Raw genomic sequence first — 20,309 nt, 5'->3', positions numbered from 1 at the left:
ATTTTGAAAGGATCATCTACATAGATATTTAAATCATCAAGAATTATGACAGGAGTAGGCTCAAGAAGAGACAATGGAATAGATCCTAAAATCTTAATGAAACAAAGGAAGTAACATAGGAGTGTGTACCTGACTATGAGAGTATGTACTGGGAGGTATAATCTGATATATGAGTTTTAAAGCTAGAGGTGTTTAGGGGAAAAAAAGGAACATTAACGAGAAAAAAGCCTCAGAGCCAGGCAGTATAACTGGTGTGGGAGAGCATACAGCCACTATTTGAGAGAACTGCAGTGGAAGCACAGCCTCAGGGAGGTAATCAGGTTTCAGTTAGAACAGGAAAGTGTAAGTAATGTTCAGAAGAGAATAGACTAATGAGTTGATCCATTCATTAATCAAAGTTTACTAAAGGCACTGAATTAGGCATTAGGAATAAAACAGTAATAACATAGCCTCAGCCCTCTCAAAACTGCAACTTGAGTAAGAAGTCTCATATAAAAGTGATTAAAGAATATAACTAAATTTCTATAATAAGTTAACATTTTATAAACCAAGTTTTATTTTATTAAAAAATTAGAATGTATTAAATTGTATTAAAAATGAGGTTGTATATTTTCAACAGTAGTACAACAAAATACATAATTATTCTAATATAGCTAATTATTTAAGTATTAATTATATGCTAAAAATTAGTGTGAATTAAGAATATCTGGGCAAAAGTCACTTTTAACAGTAAAAAAGGGGGGGAAATGGTAAGAATATGCTTTTACAGACACATGCACAGTTACCTGAGACAAAGCAGCATCCCGTTCTTCTATCACTGCACTCATTTCTTCTGCGGTTATTCTCTTTTTACATTCTTTGGTCTTGTAGATTCTATCCACAATTATAGCTCCATTCTTCTGAATAGCTATCCCTGTGTCCGCATTGTTTATTCTGTTCAGTAATTCCTGTAATGTCTACCAACACCATTATATGTTAGTCAGACATGAAGTTTTAATATATTTTATTTAATATAGGGTTTAATTAATAGGCACATGTGAATTGTAAATTGACTGAGTGAAGTTATTGAATTTTCATATTGCAGCAAAGATGTACATTATTAGTGTGTCAATTCTTCTTTTTCCCACATCTTAGTTCTTGAAACCCACTCAATTGAACTTAAGCCTCTAAGATATAAGACTGACATCAAGAAATCTCCTCAGAGAATGGCTTACCATGTCATTTTCTTCAGGGTTAATATTTTCTAGCCTAGAAAAAAGGGACACAGAAAGCCTGATCAGTAGCATTTCCTTAGTGCAGCAAAATGAGTTCGCTTTTTAAATCTTTAGAACCTCAAGTAATTTCATTCGACTAGTCTTTAGAGTCAACCATGACACTGAACATATTAAAGTGCCACCTGCTCGACTCCATCTTTCAATAATGCTCCATATCTTCTGCACTGACTTCAGACTGTTAAGTTATTAATGTTTACTGCTATATATGACTACAAGGATCAATTGTTCATATGTGCTTAGATGAAGAAAGTTCCCCAGTGATAGAAGCACTCATTCTCATCATTATATTTACTCCTGGACTTTCAATTCTTATCAGAAACTGTATTTCCTTTCTTTTTTGGACACCATTATAAGTAAAACAAGGCAAGTATTTTTATTACAAAGTTTAACTATGTTCCCTCAAAAGCAATGACAAATAATTACACTAAATTTGAACTAAAAATCTCTTGCTGCTACCTATTTGTGAAAACAAATATATAGAAATGCTGACCAAATATGGACCACATTTATTAGGTGACTAATGCTATTTTCTCTTTTTATAATAGATATAAAATTATTCAGTTTAAAGACAAAAAAAAGTAAATTGGTTCCCCTAATGCATGCATTGTGTCTTATAAAAGCCACAGTAACCACTGAAATGTTTGTTGATGTTGAGGAATTGAAGAAATGCAGTAAAGGTAAAGAAAGAAGTTCTAAAAGACATAACCTAGAAAATATCTGTAATATAATTTAGGCTACCATTTAAATTGGATAAATTAAAAGAAAATCTTCAATAGATATTAGTGAAAAGACAGATTCTAGAAATGGTCTTAATTATTTTTAAATTACACAAAAAAGTTTAGATATCCAAGTTTCTGTTTTCTCAAGTTTCTCCCCACCCCCAGTTCTGTACTCTTACGATTTCACACTTACCCCCAAAAAGGATAGTAGGAAAAGATACTAGGAGACAACAAATATGACACAAATTATTTCAACTTCACAAGTGGATGAAATTGCTACATTCATGGAAAAGTAGTAATTTTAAAACATAGTATTTTAACAGAAAAAATATATACACATATACCAAAAAGCTACTTCTAAACACAATTAAATAGTATTAGTTAAAAGGAAAGCATAGTGATTTTGAATTATATATAATTTAGTGTATCTCAAACTACTAACATCCACTTTGAATTCACATTTCAAAAAGGGTAACTACTCTCATCTTTAACCATTTTTCTCCAAAATAAATCAACAATTTTCAAAGATATTGCTTAATAAAAGCTTGTTCTACAAGAAGTGTGAGGATAACGCCTTCTTTTTTACTCAGTTGAAAAATATAACATAAAAGTATAAGACAATAAAATTCTTACAAGTATTTGTTGTCATAGTGAAAGTATTCGAAGAACACTAGTATAGCATTTAACCATCAGTTATTTGTAGGCTAAATATGATTTTTAAGGAAGTGATATATGGTGAGAAATATTTATCTTATATTTTCTGTCTTTTATTATCTTCTATTGTCATTTTTAGATGAAATCAGTCTCAGAGCTAACTATGGCAGCTTCCCAATAAAATCAAAGTTAAATGCTAGTAAATTTCACAATTATGTTATTATTAAACTTTATAATTTAAAATGTGAACAGACACATGATAATTAAACATTTAGATTGGTATATGAGAACCTTTACAACAACAAAAATATTGAGTTGCCAAGGTTATAAATCCCCATTTTTAGTTTCAAAGAATTATAAATGACCAGGGAGAAAATAACAGTATAGGTAGATTACCTAATTTGTATATTCCAAATAATCAACACAACAAAAATATATGAAATTTCTATGTAATACTTATAACTTGTCTTCAGGCATTGCAATGCAAAGAATTACTTTAGGGAGGACCTTTTAACAGGAAAGGTTTAAGATAACTGTATTTGGTCTGATATTAAAATTCTCTGCTAATCATTTAAATATTTTTAAAAAATCAAAATCAAATGTATTAAAGAATATACCAGATTCCTGGCACCTGAATTTAGCATTCAGTCTTTAAATAATTTGTGTAATTGCTCCTAAAAGTACGTAACAAACATATAGTGATTTGTCATTTTGCTGATAATTGAATTTAAACTGTTTTTGGTGAAGCTCGTGTGCTAGGTCTCACACGCAGAGCATGAGTGACCCAAGTCAACTGCTTAGCATTTGGATCTCAATGTTGCCTTATTATTATTCTTTATAATTGATATAAGTATAGTGATAGATGGCCATAAAAAGAAAAGTATAACTTTAATCAAAATGAAAAAAAAAAAGTTATTTGAAATTTGAAAATGGGCATAGATGCATGTAACTTTCAATATAAACATGAATCTTAAAAGAGAAAAAAGCTGATTCTTGTATTTCTCTATTTGTATTTCTTTAAAAGTCTCAGGAGGTATTTATTACAGATATCAAAGATCAATTACATTATAATTTAGTCTCAACTAGATTACATAGAGCAAGATCTGATCAGCAAACTTTTTCTGTAAAGGGCCAGATAGTAAATGTTCTAGGCTTTGCCAAATGTTCTCTGTTACAGCCACTGAACTCCGCTTTTGTAGTGCAAAAGCATCCATAGTCAATAAGTAAAAAAATGAGTATGTTGTGTAAAACTTTATTTACACTACAGGTGGAAGGCTGGAATTCACCACAGGTTCTTACTTTGCCAATCCCAGATACAGAGTATTGAAAAATGCAACCAGATCTTTGACATTAATACGCTGTAAGTGCCAATTCAGTATACTTGACATAATTTTATGAGTTGGATCATTCAATATCTAGTTAAAGAATCAACAAGAGCAATTTTGAGAAAATTAAATTCAGGTCTACAGTAAGTACATCACTTACTGTATCACTTAAGACAACACAAAATTTAGACCATCTACGTTTTCAAAAAGATTATTTGAAACAGCTATACAAGGCTTTCAATTTTCTATTTAAAATGACTTTGGGAAAGGTACTAAGGTTTACTAATAGCATGTATAATACTTTACTGGTTCAAATAAAGACTTAAAATAACAGTTGGAGCTATATGAAATATAACTGACAAAGTATAAATTATATCTCATTAATATGAGGTTTACAATTAGACAAAAGAATCTCAACCTTTTGTAAACTTTAAATTATGCCTACAACAGTCTCACTTGACATAGTATGATAATTAGTAAGAATTTTGCTGAAGTAAATGTCTATGGGCTCAAGTTTCAATTGATTTCCTATAGCATGCAAATTCTTACTGACAACCTTGCACTCTAAATGAAAGGCCTATGTATGAAATGTCGCATTTCTTGATTTATCCCTAAATCAATCAATAATGCCTTATTCCTTTCTGAAACTATAGTCATCACCTTGTTCAATGGCAAGAAACAAAACGTTGACCTCAAATGATAACAAAACAAAACCAAAACTAGTGACCAGTTAATCAGAAAATTCCAACTCCTTTGCTTTTATTCCCTCATTTTTTACGTAGCATTATACTTACCATGTTAAAAAATACCAATGATAGCAAAGAGACTGAAGAAAAGATATGATCTCAAAAGTTGGAATATACAAATGCAAACAATGTACATATTAGAATGTATATGTAAGTCATTTTAACTTGAAACCTTTTTACTTTTTTGCTAGTTTTGAATAAAAGCAAAAAAAAAAGAAAGATAAAAAGCATTAAAGATTCAAGGGGTAAAGGAAAGCAGAGCAGAGGCAAAATAAGTCAAGACATACTGTAACAGAGACACAAAGTAGATCAGAAGTAGAAAGGAGATGAGAGAAAAAAGACAACAGAAAGAATCTGAAGATTATAGGAAGCAAGAAATTAGGGAATTTAAAAAGAAAAGAGATGTGAAATAATTTATATAATTTCATCTTGTACGCAACTCCAAATATGCCCTTCATTCAAATAGAATTTAGTTATAAATTGGTTCTCTTATTAAGGATTTAGTCTAAAACACTCTCTTGAAGGTTCAGAACCTATAGTTTCAGCTGAGGAGAAAGGAACCTCTCTACAGTTTCATGTGAAACTATGCTGACATACTATTCTTTTTTGTTTCTGCTCGGTATGTATGGCCTTCCCTGACCCATCCTCCCTCTCCCACCTGCACTCCTAGACTATAATACAGTAGAAGCCTCTCTTATAAACTATTTCTATGAAAACCAAAAATTCTTCATATCAATTAATATTGTTTTAAGTATTTATGTAATTATTTACTTATTTAATTAACTAAATTAAAACTACAATGCTATGTTCCCAGCAACTAGAACTGCACCTAACACATAGTGTATATTCAGTATTAGCTGAATGGATTAATTAATTAAAAGGCTTGGGATTGAGTGTTTTACTTTTCTTCCATTCCCATTCCTCCCTTAATACTAATGCTCCAAAGGACAAAATAGATTCTGCCTCAAGGAACACTAATTTAGTATACTGTAATAAAAATTATAACAAATATATATGTAAATTACAGTAGATATACAATGAAGACTAAAAAAAATAGGGAAGAAGGATAGGTTCAATTTATATACACCAGTGAAAAATGGAATAAACAAAACTAAGTGATCAGTTTAATAGAAGTTCTGAGGAAGAAGTTTTGGCTTGGATATGTGGGCAGATGGTTGTGCTACTGATCAGGATGGGGGATTAAGGAGAAGGATCAGGTTTTAGGAATGAATTAATAAACTTCATTTGGATATGCTAAATTTGAGTTGCCTGTGTAAACCTGAGGTAGATAATTCTGACAATGTGCATTTGATTGATTTTGAATCATTGGCCAAGTTGTCAAGCACTCTAAGCATTTTCATCTATAAAGCATTAATAACACCTACCTCAAAAGAGTTGTGACACTGTATGAAAGCTGATTTGCTATCTTTTGGGGGTGAATTTGATTTTTTTAAAAGCAGTAAAATCTATTCAGAAGCAAATTTCATGAATAAAATTGGTGATCAATCTATGTAACAAAATTTATGAACATAAATTACATGTAAGTATAATATAGCACTGTTCAGCAACTGATAAATTGAAAAAAAAAATAGTACTTGCAAATCTCCAAAGGCGAGTTTTAAAATTTAATGGCTGCATTACCAAAATTTTAAAAAGGGCATCTACTTTGAAAAATATGTGTAAAAACATTTGGTTCTAGTGTTTCTACAGACATAAATAAATTGATTCTAAAACATATATGGAAAAGCAAAGGTACTAGAATACAAAAAACAATTCTTTAATAAAAGAGCAAAGTTGGAGGACTGACATTTGATTTCAAGATTTACTATAAAGCGTCAGTCATCAAGACTGTGAGATATTGGTGAAGGGACTGACACATAGATCAATGGAACAGAATAGAAAGTCCAGAAATTGAACCAGGCATATGTAGTCAACTTATTTTGACAAAAGTGTAAAGAAAATTTAGTGGAAAAATTACAGACTTTTGCACAAATGATGGTGGAATTAAAAAAATGTCTACATAAAAAAGAAAAAAAAAGGAACTCCACATTTTCCACAAAAATTAACTCAAAATGGATCACAGACCTAAATGTAAAACACAAATCTTATAACTTCTAGAAGAAAACACAGAAGAAAATCTGTGTGACTTTTAATTTCACAATGACTTTTAGATTCAATACCAAAAGAACAATCTATGAAAGAAAAACACTGATAGGGTTTTATCAAAATTTAAAACTTGTGTTTTGCTAAACACATGAAGAGACTAAAAAAAAAAATAAGACAGGGACTAGAAGAAAATATTTGCAAACCACATAGCTGATAAAGGACTTATATTCAGAACAGAAATAACTCTTTTAAACAATAAGAAAAAAATCCAGTTTGAAACACTGTATCAAATTTATGAACAAAGGTGATAGGCAGATAGCAAATAAGCATGAATAAAGCTGCTCAACATCATTTGCCATCAGATAAATACAAATAAAAATATTGAGCTATCACTATGCAACTATTAGAATGGCTAACATACAAAACAAGAAACAAAAAACAAAACAACAGTTCCAAATCTTGGGAAGGATGCAGAACAACAGGAATTGTGATTCATTGCTAGTGAGATTCCAAATGATACAGAATCTCTTCTAGAAGAGAGTTTGGCAGTTTATTTTTATAGAGTTAGCATAGATTTCACATATAACCCAGCATTCATGCTGCTAGGTTTATTTGACTGATTTGAAATGGATATCCAAACAAAAACTTGTGTGCAAATGCTTATAGCAACTTTATTCAAAACTGGAAATATTGGAAGCAATCACAATATCTTTTATATAGGTGAATGGATAAACAAACTGTGATTCCTCCACACAGTGGAATACTTCTCAACAAGAAAAAAGAACAAGGTTTATAATTCATGCATCTACATGAATGTATTTTGGTAAGTGAAAGATGCCAGTTTGAAAAGGCTACATATTGTGTGATTCCATTCATATAACATTCTAGAATAGGAAAAACTATTAGGGGCAGAAAACAAGTCAGCAGTTGCCACAGAGTTGGGAAGAAGAAGTATTTGGGTAGAGGAAGCACAGGGGATTTTTTTAAGAGGCAGAACTAATTTGGATATATGACACTATGCATTTGTCAAAATCCACAGAACTTTACAGGGGAGTGAACCTAAAAAAATTCATGATGAAAATGGCTCCTTCACCCTCAAAACTAATAACTCCATTCTACCCAAGAGAAAAACTTCAGAAAACACCAAATAGAGAGGAAATTTTATAAAATACCTGACCAATAATCCTCAAAACTATCAAAGTCCTGAAAAACAAGGAAAGTCTAAGAAAATGTCACACCAGAGCAGGCTAAGGAGACATAACAATTAAATGTAATATGAAATCCTGGATAGGATCCTGGAACATAAACAGGACATTAGGGGAGAACTAGTGAAATCCAAATAAAGTGTGGAGTTTAGTTCACAGTTATGTAACTATACTGAATTCTCCCCTGTGACAAATGTACCATAGTAATGTTAAGATGTTAACAAAAAGGGAAAATGGGTGAGAATTATACAGGAACTTCTCTGTACTATCTTCACAACTGTTCTGGAAATCTAAAACTATTTAAAAATAAAAAATTCATTTAAAAAGTTGGAAGTCCACATAAAGATGGCATAGTAAAATATGCACACAGAAATTGATTTATCCCATTATACAGCCGCATAAACAGAAAATAAAAATTAATCAAACAGAAAGAAAGTAGGATGTCATGCAGCAATTTTTAAAGGTAGGGACCAGGTGCAGGGTGAAAAGATGATGATTTTGGCTAAATTCACCTAACTCTTACTTTTACCTATGAAGATAGGTACTGGGAAAAGACAGTGAGCTAACAAAATCCTGAGAATTTTTCACTAATACCACACAGCTTGGAAATAATCTGAGAAAGAGTTGAGTAGATAGCCCAGAATAAAATAACAAAACCCTTCCAGAGTAAAAGGCTGTACTACTTAAGAATTGGTACAGAGGAAGCAACAATCATCAAAGCTGACCATTTTTTTACTACAATGGTAGAACAAATAAAAGCCCCAGTGCAATATCCCAGAGAATCAGGATATGTATAAAGATAACATGAGTACTTAATACGTGACACCAAACAACATCCTATAATTAGAGGACAGAACTTTCAACAAAAGGGCCATACAGCCCCCAGGGAGGTTTTACCTACATCCACGCCCACCCTATTGCTCTAGGGTTATATAGAAAGGTATCAAGGGAGCAATACCTTGCTAAGATACAGCAGCTCAGAAAAGGCAAATAGTTCTAAAATACGATGAAATATTTATCAAGGAAAATTCACCTGTACCATTCTGTTTTGACAAAGAAAAGTTCTTGACAGAATTGCCCATTTCAAGCATGACCAAGATGAAAAGAAATGATACAGCAACTATAAATACATGACAAATACAACACAAAATGCATTATGCAAAAGAGACAAGATCATAATTAAAAAAAAAAAAAAACATAAACCAAGATGCTATGGGTTGAATGCTTGCTTTCTCCAAAACTCATGTTAAAATTTAATTATCATTGTAATGGTATTAAGAGGTGGGACCTTTGAGAGGTGACCAGGCCACAAGGGTCTCTACTCATATGGGTAGAATGAATGTCATTATAGAAGGCCAGTTCAGCCCCCTTTTGCCTCTTTTTGTCCTTCTGCCTTTCACCATGTGATGACAGTAAGAAGAATCTTGAAAAATGTATGCACTTTGATCTTGGACTTGTCAGCCTACAGAGCTATGAGCCAATAAATTTCTGTTCATTATAAATGCCCCAGTCTCAGGTATTCCATTATAGCAGCACAAATAGACTAAGACACAGGGAAAGAAGAAAATTCTCCTACCAGTGTTTGGCATTTTAGAAGATCATAAAAAACAATCATTCAGTAAAACAAAATCCAAAGAGAAGATGCTAAAATAGAGGGAAGTGCAAAAGGAAACAGAAAGCTTAAAGAAATAAGATGAGAACCAAAAATAAACAAATAAATAAAAAATTAATTAACTACAAAGAGCATGGAAGGGAACAATGACTGGATTATTACACTAACATAAAGGAAAGATTTGAGATCATCACAGTAAATGTAGAGCAAGGAGGATTAAAGTAATTATTGAACAGATAACAGATAAGGAAAAAAGTGTTCTATATAAGGATAACTGGGCAGTTATCCTTATATAGAGACTCTTATTTAGAGACTTTTGAGTCTCTAAAATATAAAACCTAAAAAACAGAATAGAAAATTTGCAGATATAAAATTTCCATGAAATAAAGGAAGAATCAAATAGCCCTTTGAAAGACATGCTGTGGTCCCAAAACTGTTATTTAAGATGATGAACACAGCCATATTGATTAAGTTCTTCTACTTCAAGAATAAAGAAAGAATCCTTCAGGTATCTGGCACAAAAAAAGCCAATACACACACACAGTGGCAGGGGGAGGGAGGGAATCCAATTGACTACAAGATTTCTTTTCAGCCAAACTCAACATCAAAAGACAGGAGAGCAACACTTTTACAATGTTTAGAATGAAAGAATACTCCACTTAACAATTTTATTCATAACCAATTTGAATGTAAGGATAACACACAGTCTGGAGCATGTTAAATCAGAGAATAAAGTATTTATGAGCTCTTCTTAAAAAAACTGTTTTGAGAATGAAAATCATTCACCCAGGGATTCCCTACAATAAAGAACTCAGGCATAAAATGCCATTTATGATAAAATTCCAATAATAATTATTTCATCCTTTTAAATAAAATTAAGATTAAACAACAGGGGGAACTTTGGCTATAGAAACTAATATGGCTATAGAAGCTAATACTTTTACAAATATTTTTAAGTAAAATTAATAAAGAAAAAGAAAAAAAGTTTAAAAATGCTTATTTATTTCATACCTGAGAGTCAAATGATACTGTTTAATTGAAATACTGCATGAAAAAAATTTGACGGACTCCAACATCTTAATGTTTTTCACAATCTCTCTTTTTAATATTAGAAGGATCTTTAAGAAATTAATATATCTTGTTGAAAGAAAATATTGCACAAAGGTCAAAATTTTCTTTAGTCTCACTTCAATTGACAATTACTCTAAAATTCAAGTAACACTTATATAGTATTTGCTATGAGCTAGGTTCTTTCCAATATTTAGTAAGTCATTTAGTCCTCATAACAACCTATATAAGGTAGCTACTATAGTACACATTTTATAGACAAAAAAAAAAATTAAGTGCCAGAACCTCTGGGTAATTTGTCCACGGCTGTACAGCAAGGAAGCAGCACAGCCAATATTTGAAGATAGACTGGGTCCAGAATCCACGCTTTTAACCTCGAAACTACACTGCCTCTCAAAATACCATGTAGAAAATAACTTGATTTTTATCAAATTAATTCTATGGATACTCCATTTAATCACACACCATCTATTCTTCTGGGTAATAATATTTAAGTATACACTTAAAGGGAAAAGGGTTATTTTGGAGTGTACATTGTGGAATTCAGGTGAATTTTTTTTGTTTATTTGTATTTTTCAAATGAGTTTAATGCTTCATGAGTTTCTGTCCATCTTCAAAAAAACGAAGCCATTAATCTAAACAAAAACCAAATCATGTTACCTCATCACAACTTGCATACTGTCATTGTAAATTATTCATAGCTTTTGGTCTCTCTAACGAACCATGTTTTTATTATAATTAGTACTTTACGCTGTTCCATTACAGAGCATAGCACAACACTGGACAAAGCAAACAAGTCATAAATATGTTGATAGATTATTATTAAATATTAGATTACTATATTCTATCTATCTTTACAAACATATATCTAGATGTTCTAAGGCTTTTCTACCCAAAACATATTCCATAGACTAGCATCAATTGTATTATCTGGGAGTTTGTTAGAAAGACAGACTATCAGGTCCCACCCTAGACCTCTTGAACTAAAATTTGCATTCTAGCAAGATTCCCCAAGTGATTGGATTTCACATTAAAATTTCAGAAGTACTCATTTCCAGTGCATAGTTTCTCTAAGTGTAGTCCATTATTTATCTATAAGAATTATCTCGGTTGCCTGTCAAAAATGCAGATTCTTAGGCTCCACCCTATTGCAAGTGTCACTAGAGTTTAAAAGCCACAGTTTAAAGAACTATGAGTAAAAAGGAATAAAGAACAGGAACAGGAATATTAAGCAGAGAGCAGCAGGAATATAACCAGACAGCTGAAATAAATCAAGAAAGTGATAATAAAAGGTGATAAAAAGAAGGAAAGAGGAGTCACATAGGGAAAGTAGGGTAAGGAAACCAACAACAGAACTACAGAGAAGTAAAGAAGTAATTGTACTGAGAGTGATGTGTATTACTTTCTTTCTTTCTTTTTTTCAAATTGACTGTTATCCCTGGCAAAGTAGCATGCCAGAAGTTTTAGAAAAAAGATTGTGGAGATATTCAATTTCCTAGTGTAACATATAAGAATCAGTAACATTTTTAAATATGTAACCACCACATAATGCATGCATTTTATCCATGTTCCTAATATACAGAATTTTAAATGTGTACATACACTTTTAGAGACATTTCCATATGCTTGGCTCGGGCAATTGCTTCATCTCTCTCCTCAATGGCTAATTGCAGTCTAGCCATAACAGCTTCATCACGTTCCCTCTGTGCAAAATACACTTCTTCAACAAGAGCTACCAAAATAAATAACCAATAATCAATCAGAGAAAATAAAGGAGAAATGCATACATTTAGCAAAAATAAAAAGCAAAATAATTGTTATTTTTTATGTTAAAATGAATTCTGATGTATTTCTTTCGCGTGTTTTTAAAAATTTCAGAATATCACAGGCGTACAAACATTCTGGTTACATGTATTGCTTTTGTACAGTTTGCATCAATGTTATAAGTGTGCCCATCATACAGATGGTGTGTATTATACCCGTTAGGTGTGAATTTACCCAACCCCTCCCCCACCCCACCTGCTTGATTTCCATTGAGTTTTACTTCCAATATGTGCATGTAAGTGTTTATCAATTAGTTCCAGTTTAATAGTGAGTACATGTGGTGTTTGTTTTTCCATCCTTGCAATACTTCACTTAGAAAATGGTTTCCAGTTCCATCCAGGTTGTTACAAAAGGTATTACCTCCCCATTTTTTTTATGGCTGAGTAGTACTCCATGGTATACATATACCACATTTTATTAATTCTGTTATTTTAAAGACTGGTGATTTATTAAATTGAATCAGTATCAATAATTGCTTGACAAAACATTTTAATAGGTATTGCAAAACTGAAATACCCTTTCATACCCACAAAAAGAGCAAAACTTTAAAGGTCTAATAATAAGAAATGTTACAAGTTTGTCAAATAAAGGAAACCTATATATACTGCAGACGGGTGTATATATTTCTACAACCATGTGAAGAGCAATTTGGCAATGTTTATTAAAGTTGAAGATGAGCCTAATCTACAATCTTGCAAAACGCCTCTTTGGTATGCAGCCTGGAGAAATTCTTGCACATGTGTAACTGGAAATAAATAAAAATACTTCAGTGGTGCTTATAATAGCAAAACTTTAAACATAACCCAAATGTCCATCAACATGAATAGGAATAAATAAATTACACTCAGAATGGAATACTACCCAGTATTTAAAATGAATTAACTTAGGGCAGGTGGACAAATTTCAAAAACAAAATGTTGGCAAAAATAGCAAGTTGCAAAATAAAACAACTCTACTTACTATTTACAGATAGACACAATTAGTAAAAATAATACAACAGGCATTGAAATTATAAACACCAAATTCAGATTAATAGCTACCTCATTCTCAGTGAGATGCTGGAAGGGGAGGAAAGGAAATGGGTCATGGAAGAACAAAATGAGACAGAGCTGTGCTGGTTTAGCACTGCACGTTGCCACAGAGCAAGGGGCACCACCGATTAGATTATAATACAAATGACATCATCTAGATTTGTGCAGTGCTCTATTGGGAGCTTTGATGTTACCTGAAATTGTCATTTCTTAAGTATAATTTCTATTTTTTGTATACTTGAAATCTTATATAATTTAAAAAACAGTATTGCAATGTTAGAGAAAGAAGGATTCAAATACTTGAATCACCGAATCAAGTTTTATTTATATTGTCAAACCACAAAATAAACTTAGGAAAAGTGTTTGAAATGCTCTTTCAGTTAATAAAGTGTTGGGTTCCTGCCCAAGGTTTGTTATAGATTAATACACAGCTTATCAAGATAGTTATTATTGCATTACTTAAATTATAAATGTTGGAAAAGTGGTTGTGGCATATAGCATATCAAAGAGATGATTCATGTCCTGGGCAGCACAGTATGAGAATTCATCACTCTACTCAAACTGGTGTGCAATTTAAAATGTATGAATTGCTTATTTCTGGAATTTTCCACTTAATATTTTCTGACCATGGGTAACTGAAACCGAGGAAGGCAAAACTAGAGATAAAACGGGACTATTGTATCAATTCCTCAATCTCTTCTGAAAGAAACTTCTATCCAGAATGTAGTATACAAAAATGAATTTTATTTTTCCCTTCTAATTCCGCATAATCTCCTTCCAGGAAGGACAATAATAACAGCTTAAAGAAAGCAATATAATATATCTTGTATGGTATAGAATGAGAACAGCATGGTGTATGGAAGAACATGGGCTTTGATTCAGATTTAAACAGATTCAGATTCAGCAGCCTTGTTTTTATAAACTTCTTAAATTATTTTAGTTGCAGTCCAAGTATATAAAATGCATATAATACTGTCATTCATGTTTGTTAGGGAAAATTAAATTAGAAAATATATGAAAGCTCTTGACCAATTAAATAAAGTGTATCCTCAGCAACCATTAGTTCCATTCCACCACCATAGTCACTACCCTAAATTCATATACTCACAATTTGACTTAATTCATAGATATATTAATAATGTCATTTTGATTAACGTGGACCGTTTTTATGTAAAAAATCCAATTCAAAATCCCTCATTTTTTAACTTTTCATTGGTTATATTATATTAGGGACTGAAATAAAAGTTGTTCAGAACCCATTCTATATTGTATACTGCATACTACAATGACATAATAATTTACACAAAATATGATATTCTAAAATGTTTTCAAATTTTTATATTACAAAACATTTATAATTTGTAGGTGAGACAGGATGGACAAAATGATGCTAAATAGTGACGCATATGTGCATTTAAAGGAGATTACCATTTAAGTATTCAAAGGTTAAATTTTAAAATGCCAGAAAACACACACACACACACACACACACACACACAAAAATCTGGTTTTACAATTTACAAATGATAAGAACAGTTTTTCAAAATTAAGGTATTATTCCACATATTCAATGTAATCTCTATCAAAATTCCACTGTAATTCTTCACAGAAATATAAGAAACAACCCTAAAATTCATATGGAGCCATAAAAGACCCCAAATAGCCAAAGCAATCTTGAGCAAAAAGAACAAAACTGGAGGCATCACACTACAATTTAAAAATATATTACAAAGCCATAGTAATTAAAATAGCATGGTACTAGCATAAAAACAGACACATTGACCAGCGGAACAGGATAGAGAACCCTGAAATAAACCCACATACCTATGGTCAACTTATTTTCAACAAAGGTGCCAAGAATACACAATGAGGAAAGTACAGTCTCTTTAATGAACGGTGTTTGGAATATCTACATGCCAAAGAATGAAAATGAATCCTCATCTCACCCCTTGTATAAGAATCAGCTCAAAAATGGATTAAAGACTTAAACATGAGACCTGAAACTATAAAACCACAAGAAGGAAACACATGGGAAAAGCTCCATGGCATTGGTATGGGCAGAGATTTCTTGAATATGACCCTAAAAGCACAGGTAATGAAAGCAAAAAGAGACAAATAGGATCGTATCAAACTAAAAAGCTATCCACAGCAAAAGAAACAATTGAAAAAGAGAAGAGACAACCCACAGATTGGGAGAAAATATTTGCAAATCATATATTAGATAAGGGGCTGGCTAATATCCAAAATATACCAGGAACTCAAACTTCTCAATAATAAGAAAACATAATCCTATTTAAAATCCTGTTAGATTGGCTATTATCAAAAAAGATGAAAGACAACAAGTGTTGGTGATTATGTGGAGAAAAGGAAACCCATATACACTATTGGTGGTATTGTAAATTAGTACCGCCATTTTGGAAAACAGTATGAGGTTCCTCAAAATACTAAAAATTGAATTACCACATGATCCAGCAATCCCACTTATGGGTATATATCCAAAGGAGTTGAAATCAGTATGCCAAAGACATGCCTGCACTCCCATGTTCACTGTAGCATTCTTCACAATAGCCAAGATATGGGAACAACTTAAGTGCCCATTAATGGACAAATAGATTTTTAAAATGTGGTATACATAGACAATGGAATACTATTCATTCTTTACAAAGCTGGAGTTCAAATTTTTCATCTGAAAATGCTGGCGGAAAAAAAGGAAATTCTGTCATTCGCAAGAATATGGATAGACCTAGAGGACATTATGCTAAGTGCAATAGGCCAGGCACACAGAGAAAAATGCTGCACTTACACATGGAATCTAAAAAAAAGTGGAATTCATAGAAGTAGAAGAGCAGAAGTAGAGAATAGATTGGTGTTTATTAGAGTCTGCCGGGGCGGGGGGCGGGGGGGGAGGTGGACGGGGAAAAGGGAGATGTGGTCAAACAGTATAAAGTTTCAGTTAGATAGGAATAGGTTCTGGATATTTATTACACAGCATGGTGACTTATACTAAATAATAATACATTATATATTTCAAAATAACTAAAAGAATGGATTTTAAATGTTCTTACCATGAAGAAACAATAAGTATTAGAGACGATGGATATGTTAGTCTGATTTGATCATTCCATAGTATATATACAAGTATTAAAACATCACATTGCATCCCATAAATATATACAATTATTTGTCAAAAATAAAACTTAAAATGAAAAATCAAAAAATAAAATTAAGGTATTACTGAATACCTTTCAACATATATTACATTAATGTAAAATTTGTTGGTTAAAAAAAATCTCGTTCTTTGTAGAATTCAGTATTTTTAAAGGATCAATATGCAACTCTCAAACATTTTTAGTAAAGAAAACTTAATTGTAAACACTGAGCTTTTCCAAGGTAGATGTCTATTACAAAGTTCACTAGAAAATCAATATAGCATTTTAGTTGGAATTTGCTCATTAAACACCCACAGCTCTAATGCAAATTATGATGGAATGAATAAAGCAAATACGCATGCTTCTTTCTTTTTATTAAATGTAAAATCTACTGTTAATTGCATCTCGTATGTCACACAAACTTTTCTCCTTAACTATTAAATAGAAGCTTTAACAAAAGTCATTAGAGATTCTCTTTCTTTGACTTGAATAAATTTCAATATTTGTTCAGTAAAGGTTCACAGCAGTTAAATTACATTAACAAATATTATTAGCTACTATGTAAGCCAACCAAGTAAAATACTTATATTGTAGGTAAAACAAATCATTGGGTGTTTACAATAATATTTGGATATCTCCATTTTTAAACATGGTTATCAAATATCCATAATTCTTAGTCAAATGAGAAAGATTCAGAGAGGATCACCCCTACTCCACCCCCACCAAATACTCAAATTTGTTTAGTAAGCTAATTGTTTTCTAATATGGGCAAGAGTAAATATGAAGAAGCTGAACCACACTAAGCATGAGTTTATTGAGTCAAGGCAGAGTACATATTTTCTTAGTAGACCCAAGTCTATTGACAAATCCATATTCTATACTTTTCAAACTACTTTTAAAATACAGTAGGAGTGAGACGTACATTGGATAACATTGTAGTTTAAACACTGGATCATGATCCTCTAAATAACATAATTTGGAGGATACACATTTCCCAGGAGAAAGAATTCATTTGTTAACATCCTCATGGTAGTTAGGTAAATATAAAAGGCTGAGTTAAAGGGAGGGAAGAAGAAATCTTTAGGATTTTAAACATATCAAATGATCACTGTACACAATTCATGTTCCAAAATTCTAAGCAACAAATATAATATAGATAATAGTTTCGTAAAAAAACTAGCCTTTACTATATATGAAACAATCTCAGCTTCTATGAACATCTACAATTAAAGCTTTATATGATGTATAATCATTTGGGGGAGATTTATAATGATGTTAAATGGATTTCTTGCAAATATGATAATAATTAGTGTTCATGAAACCATCACATGGCTATTCCAGAAATACAAATATTACACTATGTCTTTTAATTTCCTTAAAAATTGTATCATAAATTGGTTATTGGAAATTTTTTAATAGATGGTAAATGTACCATGCCAGTAGAAAATTAATCAAAACCTGCTCCAAGTAGTTTGAGGTTTCTATTTTTGGCATCACAATACTGAATTCAACTTATTACTCCAGAACTTCTTTTACAGACAAGACTATCATGTTTTTCTAAAACTGGGTTTTGTAACATTTTATACAATTATTTCATAAATAACTTTTTCTGATTAAAAAGTAATACACACTCATTGTAAATATTTGGAAAAGACAGAAATATTTTACATAGTGTTAACTTTCTGTGTATAAACAAAATATCCTATACTCTTCAGTAATTTTCAAAAAATATAAAATACTACATAGAATTTTATCATTTGGACATGCTATATTTGATTCAACTAAGTTGCTCCTAATATTAGATTTTACACCATTCCCAACTATTCCCAACTATAATATAAACAGTACTGTAATGAACATCCTTTTATATTTGTGTACATATATGTATATACAAAGCCAATTACTTAAGAAAATTCTTAGAAGTATGATGACTAGATTAAAAGTCAGCTTTTTAAACTTTTAACATATGCTGTCAAACTTTCCTCTATAAAGTTGCTATAAATTTATACTCAGCAGCAGTACAGAAATTATTAAAGATTAATTATAAATTATACAAATAGTAAGTTTAAGAAGCAAGAGTATAAAACTATAAAACAAAAATGTTTTTTATGAAATGCTCAATTATTATATACATGTGCTTACTACAGAAAACTCAAAGACTATACAAAAATACTTTCTAAAAATGTGCTCTATATTTACATCAAAGGTATAATATATTTGATATTGGAGCTATCTTTTTTTTTTTTTTTCCTTATTAACAACACAGTTTTTATTTTTTAAAAAATCAACTAACATCCTTAAGGTAGTGTGAAATCAAAACTCTGGTTTGGAGCTATCTTTTTTAACGTGAAAGAGACAAGTTTATCCCTGGAGTATAAAAATCAGTTATCAAAAAGTTTATATACTTGTGAAATATAATTTTAATATGTATTTTATCTATTTACTACACAGATTATCTCCATTAAATTTTAATAGATATCAAATGACAATTCTATGAAATAACTGCTATCTAAATTTTTTCCAATATAATTTCCTCTTTAAAATTATTACTCAAATGTGAAAAAGTCTTAAGATCACTTTCTGAAGAGTTTTCTTTATTCCTATATTTTAAATACCATAATTACATATACATTCAAATTCTTAATATCATGCTAAATTCCACAGTATGCTATACTCAATTGTTGATTATTGTTATGCATAATAGATTCTCTGCCAATTCAACTTTTATTTTGTTTTTCTAGGAAACAAACAAACAAACGTTTCTAGGGAGCAAGGATACAGAATTGGCTATGTCCTACCCTCAAGTATTATTTGAACAGGCATTTGTCTAAAATTACCCTGATTTATATACACAAAATTCTGTATCCAAAGATAACAATTTAATCAACATTCTCTTTATCAATATTTCTACCTGCTGTATTTCACAGAGATAGACCTTTTGGTTTTTATCTGAAATTACTGGTCATATTCTTGAAACTCTTTTTCCTTTCAAAGTAAAAAATAAATACAGATTATATATTTAATATTCCATTATAATTTAATACTATTAAGGCATCCAAGTACCTTAAAGGCTAACACATTTAATTGGTGTCCATTATATACATAGAAAAATGGGATTCCAGTGTGTATTATTTCTTAAAGGTAAATAATATGACATTTTCTATTCTTCTGGTATATAGAACTAACTCACTCTTCATCTCCTTCATCATTACATGGTCAACACCATCTGAGATAATGGTATACAGTAACAAATAATCTTTTTACAAGAGAATAATGTAAACATTTTCTATTGTACAAAAATTTGTTTCATTTTAATTAGTTAGGGTTTCTCAATGTATTTGCTATAATGGTTGATTACATATTTATATTTTTAACATTTACATTTTAACCTGAATAGAAAAACTTAGGTTGTAAGTTTCAAGGATTCTATGTTCTGATCCTTTGGACAATCACAATTAAATTCTTCTCCTCCCTACCAAAACCAAAATGGACATTTTCTGTAATAAGAGGGGATTGAAAGTATATTTTTTGGTTTAAAAAATCAGTCTAAATTTGAGTGCACAGGAAGTAATATACGTTTAAAGAGAAAAAGCAGA

At 31.0% G+C, this 20,309-nt stretch overlaps 1 protein-coding gene across 3 annotated transcripts in view; it reads right to left on the bottom strand.

The window, feature by feature from the left end:
- The window catches only part of MIPOL1 (mirror-image polydactyly 1), a 210,997-nt gene that overhangs the window by 180,807 nt on the left and 9,881 nt on the right, over positions 1-20,309 (bottom strand). For all 3 annotated transcript variants that reach the window (XM_069464368.1, XM_069464386.1, XM_069464376.1), the window contains exons 4-6: positions 12,312-12,441; positions 1,215-1,248; positions 786-956 (exon numbers count right to left, since the gene is read on the bottom strand). In XM_069464368.1, coding sequence (XP_069320469.1) covers positions 786-956; positions 1,215-1,248; positions 12,312-12,441 — 335 coding nt within the window. The remainder of the gene's footprint in view (positions 1-785; positions 957-1,214; positions 1,249-12,311; positions 12,442-20,309) is intronic.

The sequence above is a fragment of the Eulemur rufifrons genome, chromosome 2 (genome assembly GCF_041146395.1).
Source record: "Eulemur rufifrons isolate Redbay chromosome 2, OSU_ERuf_1, whole genome shotgun sequence".
Taxonomy (NCBI): Eukaryota; Metazoa; Chordata; class Mammalia; order Primates; family Lemuridae; genus Eulemur; species Eulemur rufifrons.
This window is presented reverse-complemented; position numbering and strand designations above follow the sequence as displayed.